This window comes from Mixophyes fleayi, chromosome 1 (genome assembly GCF_038048845.1).
Source record: "Mixophyes fleayi isolate aMixFle1 chromosome 1, aMixFle1.hap1, whole genome shotgun sequence".
In the NCBI taxonomy this organism is placed as follows: domain Eukaryota; kingdom Metazoa; phylum Chordata; class Amphibia; order Anura; family Limnodynastidae; genus Mixophyes; species Mixophyes fleayi.
In genome coordinates, this window is record NC_134402.1 from 216,978,371 (window position 1) to 216,998,300 (window position 19,930).

Sequence of the window (19,930 nt, forward strand, 5' to 3'; positions counted from 1 at the left end):
ATCATTAAAGTAAAAGATAGTTGTGACATGATGGACCTCCTATGCCACCCTGTCCATGCTGCTGGGGACTGGCTGGGCTTGCCTTGGTACAGTCCCCTTTCTTTATTTCAAATTGCTCCCCTCTAAACGCAGTAGGGGGGGGGCATTCTGCTGCCACCAATAGGCTCCTTCACTGTGTCACAAATCGGGATCTTAGCCACACTTCTCTCCAGAGGATAGTTCTTGGCTCCAGTGTTCCTGACTGCATTACAAGTGCAGTAATCCTGTCTGCACTCCTAAGTGCAGTGTTCCTGACTGCATTACAAGTGCAGTGTTCCTGACTGCATTACAAGTGCAGTGTTCCTGACTGCATTACAAGTGCAGTGTTCCTGACTGCATTACAAGTGCAGTGTTCCTGACTGCATTACAAGTGCAGTGTTCCTGACTGCATTACAAGTGCAGTGTTCCTGACTGCATTACAAGTGCAGTGTTCCTGACTGCATTACAAGTGCAGTGTTCCTGACTGCATTACAAGTGCAGTGTTCCTGACTGCATTACAAGTGCAGTGTTCCTGACTGCATTACAAGTGCAGTGTTCCTGACTGCATTACAAGTGCAGTGTTCCTGACTGCATTACAAGTGCAGTGTTCCTGACTGCATTACAAGTGCAGTGTTCCTGTCTACATTTCCAGACTGCTAATTCCCCTGCTATATTCTACAATCAGCACGAACATGAGCAAGAAGTTCATCCAGGCTGCTAAGTTCTGTTTCACTCCTGCTCCAGCTAGTCCCAAGGGTCCCGAATCGGATCAAGAAATTCAGACGACCGTGACAGTTTGTTCTGGCCTAATGGATCCGCTAGGGGAACATACCCCGAGGGAGGACTCTGTCCAAATATTAGCTGAACGCATTGAGAGACAAGAAACTAACCAGGGGCAAATTTTGAGATTGCTGCAGGATGTTTCTACACGTATGGATACCTTGCAGTTATTCCGCAGTCAACCATCCCATACTCCGCCTGAGCCAGTAATACCCGCTTCACTACTTACTTCATCCAGACTCCATCTTCCCACGCCAGCTAAATACAATGGCGATCCGAAGAATTGCCGCGGGTTTCTCAACCAGTGTAGTATACACTTTGAATTACAACCCGGAAATTTCCCCACTGCACGTACCAAAACTGCTTATATTGTTTCGCTACTATCAGGGCAAGCTCTGGCATGGGCATCACCGCTCTGGGAAAAATCTGACCCAATTTTATTTGACATTGATAGCTTCCTGTCTACCTTCCGCAGAATATTCGACGAGCCTGGAAGAACAACGTCAGCCGCTTTAGATATTCTGCGCCTTCGGCAAGGGCAGCAGTCTGTGGGCCAATATGCCGTTCAATTTCAAACACTTTCCTCTGAACTATCTTGGAATAACGATGCTCTTGTTGCGGTTTTCTGGCAGGGCCTGTCTGACCACATTAAGGATGTATTAGCGTCTCGGGACTTACCTACAACGCTAGACCAATTGATTACCACCTGCAATCGGGTTGATCTTCGGTTCAGAGAAAGAACTCTAGAAAAGAGGAAGCTGAAACACTCCAAGTTCCACCCTATTCAACGGGTCCGTGTACCGTCTCCTTTCCCTGAAGGACCCATGCAATTAGGCAAAGCACGTCTTTTACCCACCGAGCGAGAACGGCGAGTTAGAGAGAAACTTTGCTTATACTGTGCCAGTTCCGGACATCTGTTACATCATTGTCCTCGTAAGCCGGGTAAACACAACCTCCTAGCTGACAATGAGGAAGTGAGCCTAGGAGTGGCTCTTCGCTCCCCACAAGGCAAGGACTGTATTATCCCAGTCACTCTGAAACACGCTCAAGGCTCCCAATACATTTCAGCCCTGCTGGATTCTGGAGCAGCTGGGAATTTCATGTCTGCCAGATTAGCTGCTGAACTAGCCATTCCACTAGAGAAAATTCCAGTGACCATCTTTCTCTCTGCGGTTGACGGTAGCCGTATTCCAGGGGGTACCATTACGCATCAGACTTCTCCAGTGACGCTCCAAATAGGAGTTCTGCATTCCGAGTCTCTTACCTTTTTGGTCATCCCAGAAGCCACTAGCCCTGTGGTTCTCGGGTTTCCATGGCTTCAAACGCATAACCCCCATATTGACTGGTCGACTCCACAAATCCTGGCGTGGGCTCCAACTTGTTTCGGGTCCTGTTTACAACGTGTTCTTCCACATTGCTCCACCTCTGATAAGGAAGTTTTGCCAGTTCCTTCTGCCTACCAAGAGTTCACAGACGTTTTCAGTAAGCAGGCCGCTGAAACTCTACCACCTCATCGGGATTGGGACTGTCCCATTGATCTTGTTCCGGGTAAAACCCCACCGCGTGGCAGAGTCTACCCTCTTTCTATCCCTGAGACAAAATCTATGTCTGAATATGTAAAAGAGAACTTGGAAAGGGGCTTTATTCGCCCATCCTCTTCACCGGCAGGAGCCGGGTTCTTTTTTGTAAAAAAAAAAGATGGTGGATTACGTCCCTGCATCGATTACCGAGGTCTCAACGACATTACCATCAAGAACCGGTATCCTCTGCCCCTCATCACAGAGTTATTTGACAGAGTCAAAGGTGCGCAAATATTTACGAAGTTGGATCTCCGCGGGGCCTACAATTTGATCCGTATCAGGCGTGGCGATGAATGGAAAACCGCCTTTAACACCAGGAATGGGCACTACGAATATCTTGTCATGCCATTCGTTCTGAGCAATACCCCAGCGGTTTTTCAGAATTTCATAAACGAAATCTTTCGGGACTTACTGTACCATACTATTGTGGTATATTTGGACGATATCCTCGTTTTCTCCTCTGATATCCAGTCCCATCGCAGACATGTTAAAGAGGTCCTCAGCCGTCTCAGAAGGAATAAACTGTATTGCAAGCTTGAAAAATGCACCTTCGAAGTTGAATCCATTCCATTCTTGGGGTATATCATCTCGGGCACTGGTCTCCGTATGGACCCAGAGAAGGTGCAAGCTATTCTTAACTGGCCTCAACCATCTACACTAAAGGCAGTACAGCGATTTCTGGGATTTGCTAACTACTATCGAAAATTTATTCGTGGCTACTCTACTGTAGTAGCACCACTCACCGCCCTCACCAAAAAAGGAGCTAATCCTGCCAAGTGGTCTGAAGAAGCCCAATCTGCTTTTCAACTTCTGAAACAAGCATTTATTTCTGCTCCCATACTGAGGCAACCAGATTTAACCTGTCCATTCTACTTGGAAGTTGATGCCTCATCTGTCGGAGTAGGGGCAGTTCTCTCCCAAAAACCAGCTGATGAGCAATGGCATCCCTGCGGGTTCTTCTCCCGAAAATTTTTACCAGCTGAACGAAATTATGCCATAGGGGACAAAGAGCTGCTTGCCATCAAATTGGCGCTTGAAGAGTGGAGACATTTACTTGAGGGAGCTCGTTATCCTGTCACAATATACACGGATCACAAGAATCTGCTCTACCTTAAAACTGCACAGTGCATGAATCCACGTCAGGCCCGATGGGCACTATTCTTTTCTCGATTTGATATCCATGTCACCTTCCGTCCCGGTTCCAAAAATCGCAAGGCCGATGCTCTGTCACGTTCTATGGTAAAAGAAGAAGATTCCATCATTGTGGATCCACGGCCTATTATCAGCCCACTCAGCATCGCAGTCAGTAGACCCGACAATACACCTCCCCAGGGGAAAACTTTTGTTCCTGAGAATCTGCGGAAAAAATTGCTCCAATGGGCACATTGTTCCAGATTTGCCGGTCATGCTGGCATCCGCAAAACTCAATCTTTCATATTGAGAAGCTACTGGTGGCCTACGCTTCATCAGGATGTTCAGCAATTTGTTTCCGCATGTGGCAGCTGTGCCCAACATAAAAGTTCAAGACAATCTTCAGCTGGTCAACTTTTGCCTCTGCCTATTCCCACCAAACCCTGGACCCATATTTCTATGGACTTTGTTTCCGAGTTGCCCAATTCTAATAATTTCAATACCATCTGGGTCATCGTTGACCGATTCTCTAAAATGGCGCATTTTGTTCCTCTCCGTGGACTCCCATCAGCACCTATCCTGGCTCAGCAATTTATAAAGGAGATCTTCCGTTTGCATGGGTGTCCTGAAGAAATCGTCTCAGATAGAGGAGTTCAGTTTGTGGCGAAATTCTGGAGATCCTTGTGCCAAGCACTACAGATCAAACTAAACTTCTCTTCGGCCTATCATCCCCAATCCAACGGGCAAACGGAAAGAGTTAATTAAGACCTAGAAACATTTCTCCGTTTGTACATATCCTCTTCTCAAGACGACTGGGTAGATCTGCTTCCTTGGGCAGAATTTGCTCATAATAATCATTATCACGAATCCTCTGCTTCCACTCCATTTCATACGGTCTATGGCCTACACCCCAGGGTACCCTTGTTTACTCCACTTCCTACAGCCTCAGTACCTGCCTCTGAAGTTTTCCTAAAGAATTTTTCAGGCCACTGGCGCCAGGTACGGGAATCTCTACTTAAAGCGTCCCAACGCTACAAAATTCAGGCCGACAAAAAGCGACGAGCCATTCCAAGCTTGAAACCCGGAGACAGAGTCTGGCTGTCTACTCGCAATCTACGCCTCAGAGTTCCATCTATGAAATTCGCTCCTCGCTTTATTGGACCGTTTAACATCTCCCGAGTCATCAATCCAGTGTCCTACAAATTACATCTACCATCTTACCTCAGGGTACCCAACACCTTCCATATCTCTCTCTTGAAACCACTGGTGCTAAATCGGTTTTATACACCCAAACTGGTTTCTCCTGAAGTGCAGACTGAACATGGTGATGAATATGAAATTAAAGAGATCTTGGACTCTCGGTTTCGACATAAAACCTTACAATATCTAGTCGACTGGAAAGGCTATGGTCCAGAAGAGAGGGCCTGGATCAAAGCTTCTGATGTTCACGCTCCATCTCTCATCAAAAAATTTCACCGCAAGTTTCCAACTAAGCCCCAATCTAAGTGTCCAGTGGCCACTCGTAAGGGAGGGGGTACTGTCACAAATCGGGATCTTAGCCACACTTCTCTCCAGAGGATAGTTCTTGGCTCCAGTGTTCCTGACTGCATTACAAGTGCAGTAATCCTGTCTGCACTCCTAAGTGCAGTGTTCCTGACTGCATTACAAGTGCAGTGTTCCTGACTGCATTACAAGTGCAGTGTTCCTGACTGCATTACAAGTGCAGTGTTCCTGACTGCATTACAAGTGCAGTGTTCCTGTCTACATTTCCAGACTGCTAATTCCCCTGCTATATTCTACAATCAGCACGAACATGAGCAAGAAGTTCATCCAGGCTGCTAAGTTCTGTTTCACTCCTGCTCCAGCTAGTCCCAAGGGTCCCGAATCGGATCAAGAAATTCAGACGACCGTGACACACTGACACCTAGTACCAGGTTCTTAAGGGTATCTGTTGCTGCTAGTGTACCCCCTCATTGGGCACCAGAGCTGGTACCCCTCACCTCTTCCTTTAGATCAGGGTTCCTGTGGATGGTACCCCCTGGCCTATCACACTGCCCAGAGAGGCGGGTAGCATGCAGAATGTTGGTACTGGATGGTGGGTGCCAACCTCAGAGCAGCTGGATAACGTATTAGATTGGTCTAATCTGTAGATCACAGGAATTGTGACAGGATCTTGTTGCAGTGACATTTTATTAGCTCAAGTAGCCCTTATAAGGACAGTTACATGCCAGTTTATGGTACTAGCAATCTTTACAGAAGTGTACAGATGGAATAATACATTACATGGTAAAACATATCTCTTTTCATACAGTTTTACACACATACCCTGGCAGGAGGTAATCCAGCTTTCTGCCCCTTTAATCAATCCAGGCTGCATCATGCAGTCTGCACATCAATAAGCCTGGAGGGATTTACACCGTTTTACATAGCTGCTAGTGGCACCACAATGTCTGAAATATTACATCAGATCTCAGTATGTAAAATTCTCTAGACTTGAAGTTAACACAATTTTATACTTTTAACAAAATTTATACTAATCAGTGATTTCCTAAAATTTTCTGGTTGCATTGTTCAGAGGCTTTCTCTTTAGCAAAGCAGTGTAAAAGGTAATGTCTCCCTGCTGTGTATTCATGTTTTGGTCACTCACAGATGAAAAAGATCTAATAGCTTAAGTGGGTTTTCCTCGAGAAAAGTTACAAAACCAAATCATGACATACTGTCTCAGAAGTTCCAAATCAAATTTCCTCCAACATTTGCCTATTGTATCAAAAATCAGTACATTTGCAATTATATAATTTGGTGTCTGCGCCACTAATTTCCACAAATAATTTCTACAATAATTTCTACGTGATCCAGCCACAATAGTATTTTATCTTAACAATATTCGATTACTACCACATTTCTGTATGTGTCCCATGGCTACACACTAATACTCTAGTAGCAAATTACACCAGGACTTTTTTTTTTTACTTATGAATGAAAAACATTCCTATCAAACAAACTGCTCACACAACCTGAAAACATATCACCTAAAAGGCAACTACTAATGATTTAATGTTCACTACTTGTCACATTCACACAATAGCACAACTTGCAGTGAATGTCACAATGAGCAGGATGGCTTGATAGTTAAAGAGGAGATAACTTGTAGACAGAACGGCTACTGAATAATGTAATATCCTTTACAGACAATCAGAATGACATTAAAATATAAGATATCTTAAAATAATACTGCTTTATGTTAGCAACAAGAAAAAACAAAGTATTCAAGCGCTAAATCTATAATTATTCAGAAAGCAGCTGTTCAATGGGGGATATTTGTAAACATTTGCTTAACAGAAATAACTAGAGATGGTCACTGACCCCCGTGTTTTGGTTTTGGATTCGGTTTTGGATCTGGATTACCGTCGTGTTTTGGTTTTGGTTTTGCAAAACCGCCATTGCGTGTTTTGGTTTTGGTTTTGTTTGGTTTTGTTTTGCTATTTTTTGGGAAAATCCATGTTTTTGGGCCTAAATTAACCCAATTTAGTGCTCCAACTGTTTTAGAGACAAGTAATCTAATTGTTGAGGTAATAAATCATCCAAAAAAACAGTTTAATTCTTCGTTGGTAGGCCTATTCTACACACAAAACAGATTGTCTTCCTCTCCATCTATGCATATTGGCAATGCAGCCATCGTCTTTGAATGTATATTACACCCTACACTTATAGTTAAATATGTAAAGAAATGGAAAAAGCCAGTTTGGTTTCTGTCTCTCAAGGCCCCCCTCCACTTGTATAAAATAGCAAAAAATTCAGCCATTATAGACTGTACAATATTAATTGACATGGAGAAAGCCAGTTTGGTTTCTGTCTCTCTAGGCCCCCCTCCACTTGTATAAAATACTAAAAAATTCAGCCATTATAGACTGTACAATATTAATTGACATGGAGAAAGCCAGTTTGGTTTCTGTCTCTCTAGGCCCCCCTCCACTTGTATAAAATACTAAAAAATTCAGCCATTATAGACTGTACAATATTAATTGACATGGAGAAAGACAGTTTGGGGTCACTCTGTCTCTCTAGGCCCCCCTCCACTTGTATAAAATACCAAAAAATTCAGCCATTATAGACTGTACAATATTAATTGACATGGAGAAAGCCAGTTTGGTTTCTGTCTCTCTAGGCCCCCCTCCACTTGTATAAAATACTAAAAAATTCAGCCATTATAGACTGTACAATATTAATTGACATGGAGAAAGACAGTTTGGGGTCACTCTGTCTCTCTAGGCCCCCCTCCACTTGTATAAAATACCAAAAAATTCAGCCATTATAGACTGTACAATATTAATTGACATGGAGAAAGCCAGTTTGGTTTCTGTCTCTCTAGGCCCCCCTCCACTTGTATAAAATACTAAAAAATTCAGCCATTATAGACTGTACAATATTATGAAAAATGGACAAAGCCAGTTTAGGGTCACTCTGTCTATGACACCCTACCCTTAAGGATAAATTGCCCTAACAGCAGCCTTTCAAGATGGTATGTGATATGGAAATGCCACAAGTCCCTTTCCTCTTTGGGGGTAGATTGCACCCTACACTTACATAGAAAGTTTTAAAAAGATGTTATCGGCATCATCTTCAGCTTCATCCTCACCCTCATCAGTGTGTACGTCATCATCACAGACTATCAATTCATCGCCGCTTGAATCCGCCATTAGAGAACAGTCAGTGCTTGGATGTCTTGGATGGTGAAGGCCTTCCTCGTGGAAGATGTAGTTCATTTTTATAAACATCATTTTCTCCACATTTTTGGGAAGTAACCTTCTACGGCGATCACTGACTAAGTTCCCTGCTGTGCTGAACACTCGTTCAGAGTACACACTGGAGGGTGGGCAGCTTAGGTATTGCAAAGCAAGTTTGTACATGGGTTTCCAAATGGCCTGCTTTTCTTCCCAGTAAGGAAAGGGACTGTCTGACATTTCCATATCAACTACCTCTTGAAAGTAATCCTCCACCATCCTTTGCATGTTTATACTCATATTGGATGGACTTATGGGCAAAGTGACACATTTTTTTGAAAAATCCTTCAAACCAGCCCAGATGTTAAATTGTTCTCGTCTGCCCCCTGTGTCTTCCCTGCTTCTTTTTTGGAAATTTAATTTTTTACGAGCAACAGCTTGAGAAAGTGAAGGAGGACACGTCGTCAAGCCGAGGCCCAGTTCAGCGGCCAACTTGCTGAGCAATAGCTCCTTGCAAAAGTTCACATCTCGCTCATTTACAAGTAAAGACTCAATGTAGGTTTTAAACCTTGGATCAAGCACAGTGGCCAAAACGTACTGATCCGAGTTCAAGATCTTAATAACTCGAGGATCATTGTGAAGCGAATTAAGTACTTGATCGACAAGGCCAACATACTTTGCTGAATTGCTTGCTTTCAGCTCCTCCTTCATTTTCTCAAGCTGCTTTTCCAATAGTCTAATTAAAGGAATGACTTGGCTCAAACTAGCAGAGTCTGCACTGACCTCACATGTCACAACTTCAAATGGTTTCAGCACCTTGCACAGCACTGAAAGGATTCCCCACTGTGCAAGAGTGAAATACATCCCCCCTCCTTTCCCAATGTCATGACTTGTGCAATATGCTTGGATGGCTTTGCGCTGTTCCTCCATCCTCTGAAGCATGTACAGGGTGGAATTCCACCGAGTTACCACCTCTTGCTTAAGTTGGTGGCAGGGCAAGTTAAACTGCTCTTGGAGCTGCTGTAATCTCCTACATGCTGTGGCTGAATGCCTGAAATGGCCTGAAATTTTACGGGCCACCGAAAGCATCTCCTGCACCTCACGGTTATTTCGTAGGAAGCTCTGCACCACCAAGTTGATGGTGTGAGCAAAACAGGGAATATGTTGGAAATCACCCAGCTGTAATGCTCGCACTATATTGTTGGCGTTATCTGAAATGACATACCCTGGGGAGAGTCAGAGTGGTATAAGCCATGCATCAATCACATCTCTCAGTTTGCGTAACAAATTGTCAGCCGTATGCCTGTTAGTGAAGCCGGTGATACAAAGAGTGGCCTGCCTGTGACAAATGTTACGTAGTGGTGTACATGCTGCTGCTGTTCCTGCTGGTGAAGGTGAATGACCAACCCAGTGGGCTGTCACAGTCATATAGTCTTTGGTTTGGCCACTTCCACTTGTCCACATATCTGTGGTTAAGTGAACAGTGGGCAGAATGGCATTTTTCAGCGCAATCTCTACATTTTTACACACTTTTTGGTATAGTTGTGGAATAGCTTTACGGGAGAAATGGTGTCGCGATGGAATTCTGTAACGCGGACACAAAACCTCAATTAACTGTGAAAAACCAGCTGCGTTTATTGTGGAGATTGGACGCAGATCTAACACTAACATTGCAGCCATGGCGTCTGTGATTCGCTTGGCGACTGGGTGACTGCTGTCATATTTGCTTCCCCTCGCAAATGATTGTTTCACAGTTAATTGCTGAAATGTAGGACTGCTCATTTTATTCACCTGCCTCTGGGATGACGATTCACCCCCAGCAGCAGCAACAGCAGCAGCAGGACTAACGCTTTCTTCAGAGGAATCAATAATAGTGCCGGAGTCATCCAGCCTTAAGTGGGATGCCGGGCTAACTCCGAGCGCTACTGAGGATATTGATGAGGATGGTGTGGTGGGTGTATTTTGTAACCGTCGGTATGTCGGTGAGCGGAGGGTCTTAGCTGATGAGGGAGTGCTTGTATTCTTTTGGGAAGAACTTTCAGCTTTTCCCAACACTTTGCCATGAACTCTCGTTAAATGGCGTAACATAGACGAGGTTCCAAGATGGTTAAGGTCCCTCCCTCGACTGACTGTGGCTTCACATACACTACAAATGGCTATACAATTGTTGTCTGGATTTGGGTAGAAATAATTCCACACATAAGAAGTGGATTTTTTTGTTTTATGCCCAGGCATGACAATGGCCTTTTTCTTGTCACGTGCCAGAACTGCTGCCACTGGTGCAGGACTTACACAAACAACCTCATCCTCATCAACATCCTCATTAGCGCCCTCGTCGCCTACACAAATCTCCCCCTCATCCTCTTCTAATTCCAAAGTGGCATCCTCAATTTGGGTATCACCGGCTACACTCGGGCTATTAAGGCACACATCAGCAGAATGCTCACGATTAGACATCCCACTGTTGGATGGACTCTCCACAGGGATTGTTGTCATTTGTGAATCAGAGCAAATATTCTCCTGTAATGCCTCACTGGTATCTTGCAGCTCAGCTTTGACGCGTAACAGTAGTTGTGCACCAATTGTAGGCTGGGTAACTTTTTGGGATCTGCCACTAATAGCCAAAGGTGAAGGCCTCATTCTCTCTTTGCCACTGCGTGTGTAGAATGGCATGCTTGCAATTTTTTTTTTATCGTCACTTAACTTTTGCTCAGTTACACTTCTTTTTCGCTTCAATACAGTAAATTTTTTTTTGGTTTTTGTTTTTTGCACTAATTTGAAAACACTCTGTTGTTTGACATCGCCTTGGCCAGATGACGTACTGGGAACACTAACATCAGGACTGGTGACAGAACCTGGTTGCTCATTTAGATCATATGTGGACTGCTTTGAATCCATTCTGAGCGCAAACCACTGAGGAGTGCTAAAAATTATTGAGTAGATACTGCTGACAGATATGACTTTTGACAGCCAGAAATATTAATGCACAATTAGGGAGGACACCCCAAAAACACTGAGGTGTGCTACAAATTATTTAGTAGATACTGCTGACAGATATGACTTTTGACAGCCAGAAATATTAATGCACAATTAGGGAGGACACCCCAAAAACACTGAGGAGTGCTAAAAATTATTGAGTAGATACTGCTGACAGATATGACTTTTGACAGCCAGAAATATTAATGCACAATTAGGGAGGACACCCCAAAAACACTGAGGAGTGCTAAAAATTATTGAGTAGATACTGCTGACAGATATGACTTTTGACAGCCAGAAATATTAATGCACAATTAGGGAGGACACCCCAAAAACACTGAGGAGTGTTAAAAATTATTGAGTAGATACTGCTGACAGATATGACTTTTGACAGCCAGAAATATTAATGCACAATTAGGGAGGACACCCCAAAAACACTGAGGAGTGCTAAAAATTATTGAGTAGATACTGCTGACAGATATGACTTTTGACAGCCAGAAATATTAATGCACAATTAGGGAGGACACCCCAAAAACACTGAGGAGTGCTAAAAATTATTGAGTAGATACTGCTGACAGATATGACTTTTGACAGCCAGAAATATTAATGCACAATTAGGGAGGACACCCCAAAAACACTGAGGAGTGCTAAAAATTATTGAGTAGATACTGCTGACAGATATGACTTTTGACAGCCAGAAATATTAATGCACAATTAGGGAGGACACCCCAAAAACACTGAGGTGTGCTACAAATTATTTAGTAGATACTGCTGACAGATATGACTTTTGACAGCCAGAAATATTAATGCACAATTATGGGGGACACCCCAAAAGCGCTGGGGAGTGCCAAATATGAAGAAAAAATAATAAACCTCTATCCTCCTCTCTGCACTAGCGATTTTGGTTAGAGCAATTGCAAGAACAATATGGTATTCTCTGTCCCTGCTCTAATTAGCCTATGACTACACCCTGCTCTCTCCCTCTGTCAAATGGCGATGGATTGCTGTGGAGGCGTGTATTTATAAAGTTGAAGTATCGCGAGAACCGAGTCCCGAGATCCGACGACGTCACAATGACGTTCGGCCTCGATTTGGATTCGGAATGGGCGGGAGAGTACCGAGCTGCTCAGCTCGGTACTCGGATACCCAAAGTTCGGGTGGGTTCGGTTCTCGGAGAACCGGACCCGCCCATCTCTAGAAATAACAGAGAAAAGCAGCAGAGGGCTTCTATGAGAAACAATTCTCTTAACCTATTCCATACTCATTTAGTGCAACTGACAAATTGCTTAGTCACACTATGTCTACTACCTTGCTTAATAATACTGGGTCTATGCTCCAACAACAACAAAAAATGAATTACTTTCAGAGACCTAGTTGTTCTACCTACATACTGCAGGCTACAGAGTCCCTGCAGTACATAAATTAGAACTGTAGATTCACAATTGATAAAATTAAGTATACTAAACTTAGAATTACTCAATAAATCATCCAATAATTATAGGAATGCTAATCTTACTAAATCTGAAAGGGCAGCTTTTAGGGAATTAAAACAAAATCATTTCACAATTATGACACCAGCAGATAAAAGTTCTAAAAAAACTTATAGGGTATAAGACAGTGAATTTGTTAAAGAAGCTTTGAGGCAATAATAAAAATGTCTATACATTTCAATAAATTATTTCTGAATGATTTAACAAACTGGTTTCAACAATAACTTAAAAGTCTACTGGGTCATGCCATGATCGGGTGATCTCTAAAGCAGAATTTTACTTTTAGTATTTTTTTTACCACCTTTCTAAAATTTCACAATTCTTATTCTCATTCTTATTAGAGATATTAATTCTAAACAATGTTATAATTTCCTCACACTTGATGTGGAGGACCCACACCCACATCTAGCATGCTGCTCGGTTGGAGGCACTAAACGATTTTTTAGTAAAGTGACGATAGGGTCTAAGACTGGCAATGAGAGTTCCTTCTTCATTCAATATATATATATATATATATATATATATATATATATATATATATATATATATATATATATATATATATATATATACACACACACACACACACGCGCACACACACAAACCACACATATATCTACATAACTATCAGATGCATGTTTTAAAGATATTTGACATACTATTTAAAGAAAAAAGTAAGACTGCTTTGTCAGTTGAAACGTGTTGTTGGGAGATTATAATATAAGGAAGCAGAGGACTCTTTTCTGGTATTTTTGACATCTGGAGAAAGATTATATGGCATTTGTACAGCGAGATCCCAGGACATTAACATGTTATATATACATACATCGCTTATACGACTCTTCCTGATATATATATATATATATATATATATATATATACATACACACATATATACTGAATGGACGTTGAGTTTCTTGTAACCTTTAGACTTTTAGAACATCAAAGCCACTCGTACCAGGGTCATTCCACATCAGATCACCCAAAAAAACATGAAATATCCACCACCCGTCTCAGATTTATTTGAAAATATTTTAGTTGAGAGGAGGTCAAAACAACTATTTCTGCCAAATATCTTGACTGTCTGACAATTAGTTGATTTAATATGGATTTTTCAATTTATTAAATAATTTTCTTATCGAGACTTCTTTATCCAGTTTATTTGAAATACCGCGGGTGTTTATTAAGGAATCGCCACAAAATTTGGACCCCTAAGGTAACTCTTCCTCCCAAATCCAAAAATCCAAACCAAATTACTTTATCTGCCTCATGTTTTGCTTTACGGCAAAAGTGCACATTTTTCGAATAGAATTAAAAACACTAGGTTCAATTGACATTATGGATCCCATTTTTGGGGGGCTGTTTAAGAAAGGTATACATTACTACCACAAAAAAAATCAGCCAGGTACTCTGTTTCATAGTGGAGAAAAAAACGAATGAAGTTGATGTTCGATTACTGTTGTACCCCATACATAATTAATACAAGAAACCATGAAATTTAAAACCTTTAACATAACTTAAGTCCTTAACTGAAATTGAGTTAACAATCTCATTATTTTTCCCTTGTTTGGATCTTGTTGTAACGGTCTGTAATTTTCCTTAAAGTGTCAGCAGAAAGTGTATACTGCCTTCCAGTACTTCCTTGGATAGTAGGCACTTCCGTTACACAGAGGAAGTGAATAAAAGGAACAAAACACTTATCACTTGAAGGCCAGGACAGCACATTTGTTGATTGGTTTAGTTGCATGAAGTGTATCAGCACATCTTGTTCCTCTTCATTACATTGAATGATATACCCAATGTACCAGATGTTATCATACACTGCTGCTATGTATGTTCCAGGTTGCAGATCACTTTTGTCCACATTTTTTGTGACTGTTGTCATAGTGACACTAACTTTGGTTCCTCCTGTCTTTATGTCGTCAGATGACAATCAATATATGTGTAGCTCATCATTACTAATAGGCCGAAATCTGTGATTCTGAACGTGTTCCTGCCACAGTGTTTGCCGTTTCTAGATGGCCATGCAGCTTGGTTTTGCATTCTTGTATTTTGTTTTGTGACACGTAAAAAAACTTCATGGCATGTACATGTCAAGATGTGATGGGTTTCCACTGCTTGCAGACTGGTGCGTGTGGCTAGACGTTTAACTGTCCCACCAATGCCATCACATGGACTCTTACCAGGAGATGTGGCAAAAAATTTAATTCTGCTTGAATGCTGAAGTCATCCTTATGGAAGCATAAGTTAAAAAAGTTTTTGCAGTTCTTGTATTGTGCACTAGCACCATCACTAAAGTAGTAAATATACTCCAATAGTTTCACTAAGTGTTTCATAACTACCGTAATGAAGGCATGTACAGTTACAGCTACATGGTCATGGATATCGCTAATAAAGCACAGGCTCACACAGTTTGAAGTGTCACAATCATCTTGCCTAAAATATACAACAAGCTGACTGACAGTCACCATGTTCTTTGGTCCACTTCAGTGACATAACTTTTCAGCTTTTTCTGGCTCCTTTTTTTGTGAGACAAGAAAGGATTACAGCATGTTTTCTGAAATTCTTCATATCTTAGCAGCAGAAGCTTTTCATGATGGTAGCAGACTGAGGTTTCAGGATCATTGGTTACTGCATTTGAAACTTCAGTTCTCAGAATCAAAAGTTATTTTTCTTCATCTGTAAAGTGGTCCCAGCTATATAATCCAATGGTTTTTGAGTACATAGTAATATGGCAGTCTGTATTTAAAAGAATTCCAAATGAGCAGCTTCCACGATTGACTCTTTCTGTGTCTCCCTCTCTCTTTCTCTGGAAAGTTTGAGTTTTGGTCTCTCTAAAGGGAATCCCCTTCCCATCAGTTTCTGTCCGTTTCATTTCCTGTATGGGAGTTTTATCCCATTGCCTCAGTTTAGCTTACTTTTTTGGTATGGTTTTTAACAATGTGTAAATTATGTATGCAGTACAACAGTAATCGAACATCAACTTCATATTTTTTTTTTCTTCACTGTGAAACTGAGTACCCAGCTGATTTTTTTTGGTGTAAGTAATGTATACCTTTTTTAAACACCGCACAAAAAATGGGATCCCTAATGTCAATTGAACCTAGCGTTTTTAATTCTATTAGAAAAACATGCATTTTTGCCGTAAAGCAAAACATGAGGCAGATAAAGTAATGTGGTTTGGATTTTTGGATTCAAGAGGAAGAGTTACCTTAGGGGTCCAAATTGTGTGGCGATTCCTTAATAAACACCCGCGGTACTTCAATAAAACTGGATAAAGAAGCCGCGATTAGTAAATTAATTTAATAAATTGAAAAATCAATATTAAATCAACTAATTGTCAGACAGTTGAGATATTTGGCAGAAATAGTTGTTTTGATATCCTCTCTTAAGTAAAATTTTTTCGTAGAAATCTATAATTAGCATTTGTCTTCCCGGTACTTATCGCAAGGAGCCTATTAATAGAGACTGATCCGATCAGTCAGGAGAAGATCCTCACTGTACATTTGAACCACGCTGACCCAAGATTTTCCTCTTTTAAGATACATCTTACGCTATTGGAACTTCACAACTTTTTTGGATGTATAGACTTTTTTTTTGTTCCTTATATTCTATTGAATCCTCCTTTTTTTTCTACATTGTATGTGTCAAGATTCGAACTGTTTACTTTTTGTGACCTACCTTGTCTGGTTGTTAGCGCCCTATCTACTTACCATATTTTTCTCTATGAGCTTCTAATATACTTGAGTGGATTGTGTGCAGGTCAGTAGTGGGCTGCTCCAACTTATCTGCGCAAACAAACCTTTAATTATTGTTTTATTATTTACTTAACGTAATATGTATAATGTGTGGTGTTCATACAAATATACAGTTTTTATAATGGTTTGGTCACACCAGTGCAGTGCAAATATTATTTAGCGAATAAAAACTATATTAAAGTCAATTAGGCTTGTTCAAATCCATGCTTTGATCAACACAGTGTTAAAAAAAATACTGTAAGCAGTTTTGGGGCAGTAACGCACATTACAAATAAAATTAAAAGAAAAGGTGACACATTAAAACCACCGCTAATAAGAACTACATATACATCAGTGTTCTCCCCTGAAAATTTTGCCAGCCTGATTTCATTTAGAAGCAGCGTGATGGCGGCAATTGTAATAGTTTGCAATAATAATGAAAAATGTTGGAGGTTTTGGCCCACACCTGCCAGGACTGGTCAGACTGGTGGTCAGTGGTCTAACACATACACTGCTGGCTGTAGTGCTCACATAGTGCCTGTTATAATAGGAAAAACAATGGTTTATTCTTTTTTTCTATTTCTGTTGGGCTCCAAGAGCCAGGTGGCATTTAATAACAGCCAGGCGGAGTGCCCGGGAAATAGGGGTTAGGGGGAACACTGTACATTATAACAGGAATGGAAACAGGTCAGAATCAAACACAAGATTTTAGAGGAGTATTTCCAAATACTTGCATTCGGAACATAGAACAAAAACTTGTTGCAATTAGCTGGCAACAATTAAATCACAATTAGTTAAATTGTTTCAATGTAAATAACAAGTACAGTTGTGTCACCATGCAGTCATGAGCCGACTGTGAAACTCAAGGTGACTGGATAAAATGTGCAAACATGGCATGCTGAGATATGTAGTTCCACATCAGTTGGAGAGTCCAGGCATGAGTCATGCTATCAACTAAGATGAGAGGGGGTTTTGTAAACCTCCTTAAATAAAAAATATATATATTACCCTGCTCTACCACAACAAATTAATACATTATTTAGTATTAGAGCTATAACATTAGTAGCATTGAGATAAATAATTATAAAGCATAAAGACTTTCTAAATGTGAGATTGTGTTGTAACTTAGTGCTAGTAGATAATAAAGTCTCCCACTGAGCTACTGACCTGCCTGACTGATCACAGCCTATTTTCCAGCCCCTGCTGGGGATCATCCTCCTCTACAGTTCCCAAGTTGGCTCAATCCCCAGCAAAGAACATGAGGGAGAAGTTTGCCAGCCATTGTTTTTCTAGACAGCACCTTCAAGGAAAGGGGCGAAGCCTCCTGGTCACTGTGTCTGGGCAGCATTCTTGTCTGTTGGAAAGGCAGGCAGAGAGGGCACCCATTGCTGCAGTGCCCAGACTTTTCATAAGCATGTTCGGACACTTCATGATTCAAGTGCGCACAGAGGTGGTTTCTGGCCAACAGAAGAACCCCCCCTAAGTGCACATCTGAGTGTGGGTTTCTTTGCAACATGAACCCCCCCCCCCCTGCTAAGTGTGTGCTTGCAAGTAACTCCAATAGCACATTTAGAAATGCATAACACAAATGTTACAAGTGCATCATTATTAATGTTAACATATCATATTACATGTAAACAATGCATAAAGTAATGGATAGGTGTAAAGGAGCCAATAACTTGCCATATGGAAAATATATCCACCAGTGGTAACCGTAATCTAATTCACTTTAATCATGTTTACTTCTAAATAGCCTTGTAAACATATATCATGAAATGTTTTATGATAATTTAAAACCCACTTTAGACAATTTAAATATAAACGAGAAGGCAACAGCACGTTAGTATTTAAAACACAGGTAAAACAGTCTTTTCAAACACACATTCATATTTTGGGAAAGTTGGATGGATAACCAGGTGGCTTATATCAAAATGCTACACACCCCTTTCTTAGGCCTAATCTAAGAATGGATCCCCGGAGTTTCTTAGAACAACCTCATCGCTTCTACCCAGCCCACTTCAGCGGCCGTACAGTCTGGCATAACAAGGTTCTGTGGTGAAAGGGGCCTGCAGGCTCATACATATTAAACAAACTGGGAAGTCAACGTCTGTCATCCATCTGCCCGGTGTCTCCTCACCTGCTTTGTCCGAGCGAGACGAACTCTCCTCCGCCGGACTCCGCCATGTTCCTATGGCAGTCTCAGGTAAACGGCATTAAAGAGACAGCTGCTAATGTCATAAAACTGAATAAACAATGCGTATTGAATATTTACACACATTGACACGCATAGCAACCTTATTGCGAGTTGTCATGTTGTTTTCCCCATCACAATTTTTTGTTGTGAACATGTGGGACGGATTCTTCTTGAGGGTTAAATCAATGTGCGATGCAAATTACGAGACAAATAGAAGGTAGAACAAAACTTTTGTGTACGACATAACAGTTCATTGCTTCGACTGACTTCAGTTTGTCAGAAAAAAAATGAAGGTTGAGTTCTATGCCTCTTTCATATTTGATGCTATCTTCTTTATGGAAGATCAGGAAAAAAAGAATAGCACTGCACCCATGTTATGCTTGTAGCAAAATATACATATATAAACAGTAAGAAAAATGGGGCAATCGTCCCTTGACTTTAGTCAGAAAATATTGTAATTTTCAAAAATGCAATATAAAAGGCCTCAACTAAATACCAGACTGGTAAAAGGTTGGTTTAATTTAGAGGCAGGTGAGTGAAGATTTATTTATGGCCAAGACTTCAATTCCGTTTCAACTATAGTAGGGTCACAGGGCTCATTCGTGTGATCACTTGCATTCCACATGGGGCACAAATGTATAAGACATGGAAAAAAATTACAGAATATTTTTGTTTGTTCATATGGGAAAATGGATCACCGTGTATTATTTTCTTATTTTCTGTTTCTCAAGCACATTATATAAGGACCAATGAACATAGCAAAGGCTGTGGCTTTTAAAGGGGCTCCTGTGTGTGATAATCATCAGCTATTTCTATTGCGCCACTAATTCTGCAGTGCTGTACAGTAAACTCACATCAGTCTCTGTCCCATTGGAGCTTAGTCTGAATTCTCTAATATACAGTCATGGCCAAAAGTTAAGAGAATGACACAAATTATATTTTTCACAGTTTGCCGCAGTTTTGATGATGGGAATTTGCATATACTCCAGAATGTCATGGAGAGTGATCAGATGAATTGTAATTAATTTCAAAGTCCCTCTTTGCCATGAAAATGAACTTTATCCCCAAAACAACATTTCCACTGCATTTCAGTCATGCCAAAAAAGGATCAGTTGACATCAGGTCAGTGATTCTCCCGTGAACACAGGTGAGAGTGTTGATGAGGACACTGCTGAAGATCACTCTGTCATACTGATTGAGTTAGAATAACAGACTGGAAGCTTCAAAAGTAGGGTTGTGCTTGAAATCATTGTTCTTCCTCTGTTAACCATGGTCAACTGCAAGGAAACAGGTTTAGTCATTA

General features: G+C 41.2%; 1 protein-coding gene across 3 annotated transcripts in view; it reads right to left on the reverse strand.

The window, feature by feature from the left end:
- KLHL26 (kelch like family member 26) overlaps positions 1 to 18,939 on the reverse strand; it is a 64,229-nt gene extending 45,290 nt beyond the window's left edge. Inside the window, exons 1-2 of one of the 3 annotated variants that reach the window (XM_075205198.1) lie at positions 18,571 to 18,938; positions 17,601 to 17,821 (exon numbers count right to left, since the gene is read on the reverse strand). In XM_075205198.1, coding sequence (XP_075061299.1) covers positions 17,601 to 17,647 — 47 coding nt within the window. In that variant the 5' untranslated portion in view covers positions 17,648 to 17,821; positions 18,571 to 18,938. Of the gene's footprint in view, positions 1 to 17,600; positions 17,822 to 18,570 lie in introns of all 3 variants that reach the window. The other 2 variants (XM_075205205.1, XM_075205195.1) reach the window with 2 other exon arrangements.
- Between the last annotated feature and the right edge of the window lie 991 nt (positions 18,940 to 19,930).